This window comes from Engraulis encrasicolus, chromosome 1 (assembly GCF_034702125.1).
Source record: "Engraulis encrasicolus isolate BLACKSEA-1 chromosome 1, IST_EnEncr_1.0, whole genome shotgun sequence".
NCBI classification, from domain to species: domain Eukaryota; kingdom Metazoa; phylum Chordata; class Actinopteri; order Clupeiformes; family Engraulidae; genus Engraulis; species Engraulis encrasicolus.
The window spans coordinates 47023716-47034156 of record NC_085857.1 but is presented as its reverse complement, the minus strand read 5'-3'; the positions used below and the strand labels follow the sequence as shown (position 1 = coordinate 47034156).

General features: G+C 41.4%; 1 protein-coding gene across 6 annotated transcripts in view; it reads right to left on the bottom strand.

The window, feature by feature from the left end:
• Positions 1-5757: 5757 nt before the first annotated feature.
• LOC134453276 (stonustoxin subunit alpha-like) overlaps positions 5758-10441 on the bottom strand; it is a 116192-nt gene continuing 111508 nt past the window's right edge. For 2 of the 6 annotated variants that reach the window (XM_063204175.1, XM_063204161.1), the window contains 2 exons: positions 7417-7463; positions 5758-6492 (listed from right to left, as the gene is read on the bottom strand). In XM_063204175.1, the coding sequence (XP_063060245.1) occupies positions 5900-6492; positions 7417-7463 (640 nt within the window). In that variant the 3' untranslated portion in view covers positions 5758-5899. Of the gene's footprint in view, positions 6493-7223; positions 7233-7416; positions 7464-9810; positions 9838-10441 lie in introns of all 6 variants that reach the window. The other 4 variants (XM_063204154.1, XM_063204167.1, XM_063204182.1 and 1 more) reach the window with 4 other exon arrangements.

The window sequence follows — 10441 nt, the reverse complement described above, 5'->3', positions numbered from 1 at the left end:
GAATACAACTATGACCCAGTATTTGCCTGTCATCACACAGTACAATTCAACTTTTTAACTGAAATGTACTGTTATTTTACTGTTATTTACTGCAGAAATATTGTAGAGCACTTTTAGTTTAACAATACTAATACTGTGAACGGTCTGTAGAGTACTGTTATTTAACAGTTCAATTGCTGCTGAAAAAATGTTATATACTGTGATACATTAAACAGCAATGAGCTGTATTTGATTTTTGGTGTGAAATAACAGTAGAATTACAGGTAAATATAATTGCCAGTAACTGCCGTTATTTTGCAGGGAAATTTTCTTAGAGTGCACGTCAGAGCTCCCGGAGCGCGCCTCAGAGGTTCCGCAGCGCGCGTCAGAGCTTCCGGAGCTAGCTCCGCCTTGCTCCCACTCAAAAAAAAAGCCCTGATATAGGCCTACTTACAAACTTACTAATTACAATATTACATGGTCAAAACATGTTTGAAACACCACTATTCTTTGTCATTTCAAGTTAATTCTCATGCCGCAGTCCTTTTAAGGGCCTGGCGGCAGCCATCTTGAAAATGAGGCCTTTCCTGAAGTTTGATTTTGGTAGACTTTGAGTATGTTTTTAAGTACATCTGATACAACTGGAAACCACTGAGAAACCTTTTGTTAGAATTTTTTGGGGGTCAACTCATAACTTGACTATTGGCTCACAGTAGCCACACAACATACACTCTAAGAAAATTTCCCTGCAAAATAACGGCAGTTACTGGCAATTATATTTACCTGTAATTCTACTGTTATTTCACACCAAAAATCAAATACAGCTCATTGCTGTTTAATGTATCACAGTATATAACATTTTTTCAGCAGCAATTGAATTGTTAAATAACAGTACTCTACAGAAAAATAACAGTACATTTCAGTTAAAACGTTGAATTGTACTGTGTGATGACAGGCAAATACTGGGTCATAGTTGTATTCATGAATATGGCCATGGCAACTTCCCACCCCACCCATCATTCTCCATAACTGTGGTACCCTGGCCATGTTACCACCCCACCCTCCCATCGTTCACCATGACTGGAGTGCCTTGAGCATGATACTACACTCGCCTCCAAAAGAGTTGTCGCCTACCCATCTGTTTGGAATAACAGCTAATAACCTGACTTTCAATTAATCACTTGGCTTCAGAAGTCACTCATATGAAAGCTACAACCCTCTCGAATGAAAATGTATGTACAAAAATAAATTTCATGCACCAAAGAAAGATTGACCCTTTAATGAAAACAGACAGGGCAGATTTTGACAAGACAAAAGTTTTGTCGCCTATCGAACATAATGTGAAAATGAGCAGATAAGTCACTTCAAAACACTTCAAATACGCAGATCGGGTGTCATACTTAATCACTGATTCACTCACACCTCTCCAGAAAATCAACTTTGGCCTTAGGTGTATGTTTAGGGTCATTGTGATCATGGAAAGCAACACAATGAAAATCAATGGAGTTCAATGAGAGATGGTGACATACTTGCTATTCGTAGAGCAATACATTTTTAACTTCATGATGTAATCAATGATAAAAGCCCTCACACACCAGCAGCATGCATGCAGCTCCACATAAGAGCTGTATCCCTCCCATGTTTGACTTTAGGCACCATGTATTTTTTCCAAATTCTTCACCTTTAACAGCAAAGAAGTCTCTCCCACTGTCCTGTCTCAAAAAAGCCAGCCAAGAGTATGTCAGGCCTAATTCTGACAAAAATGAAGGCTAATGGGACTCATACTCTGAAGTCAAGATCCCAAGATCAACCATTTTAGAACTGATAGCATCAAAACTATATGGTGTTGGAGAATATGAAAAAAGAGAAATGGTGCATAAAGTGAAACATGGTACAGATACAGCTCTTATGAGGAGCTGCATGCATGCTGCAGGTGTTTGAGGGCTTTTATCATTGATTAAATCATGAAGTTAAACATGTATTGCTCTACGAATAGCGAATATGTCACCATCTCTCATTGAACTCCATTGATTTTCATTGTGTTGCTTTCCATGACTACAATGACCCTAAACATACACCTAAGGCCAAAGTTGATTTTCTGGAGAGGTGAGAGTGATTCAGTGATTAAGTATGACACCCAATCTGCGTATTTGAAGTGTTTTGAAGTGACTTATCTGCTCATTTTCACATTATGTTCGATAGGCGACAAAACTTTTGTCTTGTGAAAATCTGCCCTGTCTGTTTTCAATAAAGGGTCAATCTTTCGTTGGTGCATGAAATGTATTTTTGTACATACATTTTCATTCGGGAGGGTTGTAGCTTTTATATGAGTGACTTCTGAAGCCAAGTGATTAATTGAAAGTCAGGTTATTAGCTGTTATTCTAAACAGATGGATAGGCGACAACTGTTTTTGAGGCGAGTGTATGGCGCAATGCTGTATTGAGAAAATGGTTTGCGGTGGTCCTTTGAAAGTGTGGGCATGAATAAAATTTCAGCGTACGCAGTGCTATGTTACAATGATAGTGTGCAAGGTGGGCTTTTTACTGCATCTCTTGATGAGCCAATGATAAATATAGCATTGGTCAGTCTTTAAAAAAATATTTTGCACCAAGTAGCACAGCAAACAAGCAGCACTACAAGCTAGCTCTCAAAGTAATGCCTAATTTGCAGCAGGCACATTATATGCAACAATGCCACAAATGATGCCACATACAGCAAGCTTTCACAAAGAGGAAAGTGTGCAAGCATGTAAGCAAGCTTGTAGGCAAGCTTGTAGGCAAACAAGTGCTGTGCTGTGCCATGCAGGCCAGCCAGCAGGCAGGCAAGCAACTGAAGTGTTGATAGTCCAGATTTATATACAGGTGCAAGAGTACCATGTGACCAGAGTCATCAGGCCCTTGGCAGGTGACGCCCGTAATTGAATAATGGCATAACAGCCCTACTCAGGTGAGGCCTGGCACTGCTTAGCAGATTGGTTTAGATGGGGCTGCTTGTTGCAAGAGTGTTACAAGTTCTTAAAATGTTTCAGCCATTCACACTTTCATCACTATCAAAATGCATGTGCTACACACACTTTGCTGCATTTCCTTAGAAATTGTTTCATCATGCTTGATAGTATCAGATAATCTTTAACCAGTCAGAATGACTTCAGTTCTTCAGGTGGTATTGAAGTTTGATGGTGATCATGGACAAGTGGAGGATGAATGGGTTTCAATGGTGCTGCCTAAAATAACTTGTTATTTTCTAGAGATGCACCGGATCCGGTTCCGGTTCCGGATCCGTCAGGATAATAGAGTTTTTCATAGGGTCCGGGTCCGGCAGGATCTTAAGCAGTGGATCCGGTATCCGGCATGTTACCTAAAAATCAGGGTCTGGTGCATGTCTAGCCTAGGCTTTTCAGTCTTTCACAACCCCAATCACTGCATGGAGTGAAATCCCTTTGGAAGCGGCTATTGCAGGCAGTGTGGCAATAAGCCAATGAGTCTAAAAAATAGTTTGCGCCAACGTAATAAAAAGGGCCCAGGTGTGTGAGTAGACTATATGTTTCGACCCTTTTATAGGATACGGTATCCGGTTCCGGATCCGGCAGGATCTTATTCAGTGGATCTGGTATCCGGCAGGATCCTAAAAATCTGGATCCGGTGCATCTCTAGTTTTTTCCACAACGGCGAATACTGCTATTGTGCAGTACTTACTGTTTATGCTCAATATGTGACTCAAAGTAATATTTTCACAGTAGTTGTCTGTTTTTTCGAAAAACAGTAGAATGCTGTTGCAGAATTGCCGTAAATAAACAGCTATTTGTTACAGTGTAGGCATACTCTATATTACCTTCAGTCATAATGAATACTTAGAATTTTATGGTGGTGGTAAGTATTCATGAAAAAGGTAACATTAGTGGATGGGTACCATGGATTCCGGAAATAAACAACTAAAAATCCCACACAGTTTCCCTTTAAGTTAGGCCTATTTTAAGTTTAAGTTTAAGCTACTCTACTCTTTATTTCAAATTTGTTCTGTTCTAACGCCCCCTTTGTAGGTAAAATGGACTAATGCCCCCCAATGGCACTAAGCACTGACCACTCTCAGCTGTAGAAGGAGAGGATTGTGCACATCCCAGGAAAAGGTGCAGGACGACCAAGACTGTTGAGGTCGAAACGTAATCCTACCATGAAATAATAAAATACAACAAAAAGGATTTTAAGTGTGCGGATTTCTCACTTTGAAAACTACACTATCAGCTGTAGGCCTATCCTTCACGCCTCCATAGGGCTCCCTAATGCCCCCTGGGGGGCTATAGAGCCCCTGTTGAGAACTTCACTCTAGCACACGCGGACACAGGACGGCATACAGTGTTGAAGGTGGAACATGTCATTTTTAAATTTATTTTCAGAATTTATGCTGCCCTCTCAGAATTGTTATCTTTTTCATTCACACTTACATTTTTCATTTTTACATTTTTCATTTGCACTTGCTATGCATAAAAAGGTGGACCTTTTCCATGTTTGCTATTTTCAATTACCAGTAGGCCTAACAGACATTTTGGAATGCAAAAACTCTACTTTGTTCAGACCAGTAAACATTGTGTTTGATAGCATACTAAATATTCATACAATGATAAAAAAATGAGAAAAAGATCTACAAGACAGTCTAGGACTACTTTTAAATGTACTTCAGCATGTAACTCACCTCATACAGTGGGACACAGCCATAAGAAGGCTATCTATACAATCACACACACAACAGATATTAAGCACATTATTTAAATTCATATCTTGGTTAAACAACTTGATATGCCATAATGCGCACACACACAAACACACACACACACACACACACACACTAGTTGCCCAATAACTTACATAACCTCATTTTATTTTATAACTTGATATACAGTGTTGTTGTTTTTGTTAGTCATTAAGGACACGTTGATCGTCATTATATTGAGGAATATATACAGACTGTTAGAGTGTGTTTAGCAACAGAATATTGGTGTTCATACCAACAGATTAAACACTATATACAGACTGTGCTGCTGGTGATGCCTGACAAGGAGTGTGAGGACTCTGTAGACTCTGGTGTTCCTGTAGGAGGAGGAGCTGCTGACATCTGGTACAGGGACCCTGTGTGTGTGTGTGTGTGTGTGTGTGTGTGTGTGTGTGTGTGTGTGTGTGTGTGTGTGTGTGTGTGTGTGTGTGTGTGTGTGTGTGTCTGTGTCTGTGTGTGTCTGTGTGTGTGTGTGTGTGTAGTATTAAAGAAACGTTAGGGGAGTCAATAGACATGTATAAACACAGTGCAGTGCAAATCCACTGGTTTAATACTGAAAACATCAATGTGAACATGAATAACTTTCCAAATAGCCCTGACATAACCATCATTAATGAAGACAATAGAACTGTAACACTTATAGAAATAGGATGCTCTTTTGACTTGTATATTGACATATGTTTTAACTCTAAAATGATGAAATATCAGCCAATACTCGATACCATTGTGGGCCTTGGGTACCAATGCAGATTAGATATTTTAGTATTTGGGAGCCTTGGCCATGTACACAAACTTGTCTTAACTGCAACTGTCTGGACTGCGCAAAACAACAGCAAAGAGACTGGCAAAATACTGTTCCATCTTTGCCATCATAGGCAGTTTGTCCATTTGGAGACGGAGAAGCCATATTTATCCATAAATATTGGACTGAATAACAACATGATCATACCTATGCAACTCTGTCATTTCTGATTTCCATCAGTATTTGGGTCTCTCTCTCTGTGTGTGTGTGTGTGTGTGTGTGTGTGTGTGTGTGTGTGTGTGTGTGTGTGTGTGTGTGTGTGTGTGTGTGTGTGTGTGTGTGTGTGTTCCATACATAATAAAAACAACACTATTTTACTCATCAATGTTGCTGGTTGAATCCAGTGGTGATTAAGGAGTGTGTGAGGACTCTGCAGACTCTGGTGTTGCTGTAGGAGGAGGAGCTGCTGTCATCTGGCACAGGGACACTGAGGAGCCATAAAAAACCTTAAACCCAGGATAGAGGGGCTGAGTGAATGTGGAGTGGAACGTGTGCAGGTGGGTGAGTGTGTCAGAGGAGACGCTGTAGAAGGACAGAGTGCCTGCTGGCCAGTCCAGGTACACTCCTACTCTGCTGGAGTGGGGGGAGGGGGCGGGTATGTCAGTACTCTTATTATTGTGATGGGCAGTGTAACTGTTACTACTGCACCCCAGACTCCAGGACTTGTCATTCCCTCCAAACTTGCTCTCACCCCCATCTCCTTTCCTCTTGATGCTTTTATATGCCACTGCTATATCAGGCCCACCACCACTCCACTCAGCCTCCCAGTAGCAGCGTCCAGTCAGACCCTCTCTACACAGCACCAGCTCCCAGGAGTCAAATCTGTCTGGGTGGTCAGGATACTGCTGCTGCTGCCACCCCTCACGTGTCACCTTCCTGTTCCCCTCAGAGAGAGAGAGGCGGCTGTTTGCTGTGTTGGGGTCCAGTGTCAGCTCACAGGCATCTGCACACAAGAGGAGAGGAGAGAGGAGACAACACTCTCATCAGAATATCAGGAATTAGATGGCATCATGCCACACACACACAAAAACACACACACACACACAAAAACACACACACACACACATCTGAACATCAAGATCCCCCTTTATGTATGTGTGTGCAGATGCAAAATGGTTGAGGGTGTGTGTGTGTGTGTGTGTGTGTGTGTGTGTGAGTGAGTGAGTGAGTGAGTGAGTGAGTGAGTGAGTGAGTGAGTGAGTGAGTGAGTGAGTGAGTGAGTGAGTGAGTGAGTGAGTGAGTGAGTGAGTGAGTGAGTGAGTGAGTGAGTGAGTGAGTGAGTGAGTGAGTGAGTGAGTGAGTGAGTGTGTGTATGAGAGAGCGAGTGAGCGTGAGAGAGAATTAGGGAGTGAGGTAGAGAGAGACTATGTATATGTATATGTATATGTGTGTGTGTGTGTGTGCGCCCCCATGGTCCACATTTGCAAATGTCTCTCTCTCACACACACACACACACACACACACACACACACACACACACACACACACACACATACACTATTGCTTAGCTCTCTGTGTGTGGTGTGTGTGTGTGACACGTGCAAATGTGGACCATGGGGGCTCTCCAAACAGGCAGGCACACAGGCGCACACACACACACACACACACACACACACACACACACACACACACACACACACACACACACACACACACACACACACACACACACACACTTAATTGCTTAGCTGCTTGTGTGTGTGTGTGTGCGTGCGTGCGTGCGTGTGTATGTTTACTGTGTTTCAGTGTGTGTCTGAGTGTAGGCCTACCATGCAGGCTTTCAAAGTACACACACGCACGCACACGCACACGCACACGTACCCGCACATGCACACACAATGTTAAAAAATGATAAATCGTTACTCACACTTTCTCAGTTCTGGTTTCAGTCTGCCATCTTCTCCATGGTGGTACCTTCAGAATTAAGAAATAAAGAATAGATGAGTCATCAGTCAGCTGCTGGCGACAATACAATCCCACTGCAGAAACCGCCAATGTCAACATCTCATTCCCTTCCTGCTGTTTCCAGATGATTACTAAATATTAGAGACAAGCCCCACACTTCAGCTGACTTGAGGCCAATCCCCAAACCACACACTTTCTCAACATTATGTTATGTCCATCTCATGGATGTTTCTAAGCAGCAGAAACATTTTCTCACCAATTTAATTTCTGTCTAAGTATTTAGTAGTGAGGACTGAATACTTGTGACTGAACATTGTGTAATCAACCGACCAGCCAACCTGCCTATCACACAGAATAGTCTTACTGATTCCATCTAATTTTTATTGCTCTACATACATTTACACACATTATCAACAGATCACAACTATTTTGTAACTGTTTGTTAACAGATAAAGACAATTTCACTTGAATATCACACAGGCAGTTCCCTTATGGATTACCTGATAACTGAGCTGATGAGCTGAGCTGATGTCGCACCACATATCAAGTCCTCAGCTGTGTTACTACAATATGGGGTCTTTGTTTCTGCTAAAGTCACGAGTCAAACATGTCTGTCTGAGCATGATGATGGAGAACCTGTTGCTCAAGTAGGCTTACATTGTCTCCGTTTCTGCTGTATTCATGTGGAGAAACTAGAGTCCTTAGTTGGGTCATTTGGAAATAGTCTATATGTAATGATCTTATTCCACATGTCCATGTATACATTGCTATCTGTATTGTACAGTAGTTGAAACATTCCTACACACATGTCTCTATTGTATTGTACTGTATATACAGTGGTGCTCATATGTTTACATACCCCAGCTGAATATACACTTTCTTGGCAATTTCTCACGAAATATGAAGGATTACACAAAACCTTTTTTTTCACTCATTGCTAGTGACTGGCTGAAGATATTTATTAGCAATCGTCTGTGTTTACTCTTTCAAAAGCATGATCACAGCCCAAACTACCCAAATTACCCTGTTCAAAAGTTTACATACCCTAGTTTCTGATGCTGAATATGGCCCTGTTTAACATCAGGGACCGCTCTAAATTGTTTGTGGTAGTTGTGAATAAGGCTCTTAATGTTCTCAGATGACAAAACAGCACACTAGGCTGAAGGGTAAGCTATTTACAAAGTGGGCACCTATCCCAAAACCTTATGTAGGCTATAATCAGCTACAAAGGGGCTAAACAATATATACACATATTTACATCCAAAGTCATCATAAATATGATAATTCATAAATGGGTCTAGAACATCCCCAATCACATGGCCTAAAAAATTGGTACCATAAAAAACACCTTGTAGGTATACAGGTAGATTGCAGAGTAATGCATAATCGTGTGCTAGATCACATCCCATGAGTATACACGTGTTCAGTAAAAAGGGTAGTCATGAGGAAACATATAGCTGAGAATCAAACACATTGGGATACAAGAAGACACATCCATGAAAACCACACTGGAGCATAGGCCTAGCCCTACAAAAATGGTTTTATGTCAAATTCTTCGTTTAAGGCGAGACACGGCAGGTGAAATATCGATTTTTTCATGCCCTGGTCAAATTTGAGATTTTGGGCTAATTTGCATCTTTAACTTGTTATCTTTCATATTACCATAGAGAAAACGTTAAAATTACACATTTAAGTGTCTGTTTCAGCACATTTTGTTCAACCGCGGCATCCATTTTCGCCTAAATTTACCAAGAATTCTGCCTTTGGCCGCGTTCCGCGTCTTGTCTTTTTGCACGACATCTGTCATGTCTGGTATAGTTTTAAAGCAGTGAGTTTCGGCCAGAAGGCTGCGTTATCCAAATATGGGCATTTCCTTTATTTTCAGCAACCAATCCTGACTCTCTGAAGGGGGGTTTAGATGACTAAAGTAGATTCATTGGCTGGCGGTGCTTCTCTGCTAACGTGATTCGCCCAGTGCCTCACGTGTTGTCTTTTTGACATTTCTGTCTTAGCTTGCTGCGGGAACTTCAAAATATCTTTGCTGTACGAAACAGTTTACAAAAAGAAAGACACAATTGTGTTTAGCAAGGTCCGTGATAATATATCAGCCGGCCGAATTGGCACATAATCGTCCAGGGAACAGCACGTGCGGTCGTAAGTTGTTTGCAAACTGTGAGGAGTGCGAGACCCAGCAGGGTCTCTTCTAAATGAGATGATAATGATCATCTGTGTCCTAACTATGCCGAATCGGATCGGTCAATAAACAGTCATCCAAACAACCAGGGCTTTTGCAGTAGTCTGCTTCTGAGTGCAACAGTTGTAAAGCAAAGGGTGGTTACAGGCGACATGCGTCCACACGACTGCAGACCTGTGGAGATGTCGCCTTCGATGTAAAAGTGCGCACAGCGCTTTTGGCACACGATTTGGGCATGAGTTATGCTGCGCTGAATAAGATCAGCAAGGTTTTGGGGATCCCTTCCCTTCATTTGAAGATGTACCAGCGACATGACAAAAGAGTCTACAAAAGGCTACAGGTATCCTAGGTTACAGAAAGATGAATGATTATAGAGTTGATGATAATAATGTAGGCCTAGTAGGCTAATAATAATATGTAGCCTACAGTATTAGGTAGGATGTAGACCTACACATTATTATGACAGGTAGGCCTAAGTAGGCTATGTTACACCACTAGTAGTAAACATAACAAAATATAATATTAGATTAGGCTAAAATAAGTAATTTGACAATAGCCTACAATTTCATGAATGCAAAAAAACATTCAGAGTAACAACATGGCATAACAAAAAAAAGAGATCTGTTTTCAATTCAGTGGCAAAAAAAAATCATAGACACAATCCTAAAAGCAGCAGAATTGGAGGACAGGATTGCCTGTCAGGGGTCTCTCCAGTTCCTTCACCCTAAAAAAGCGCATTATAGGCCTAATAGGCCTATATCTGGTGTGCACTTCATCTGAGAACATGCAATGA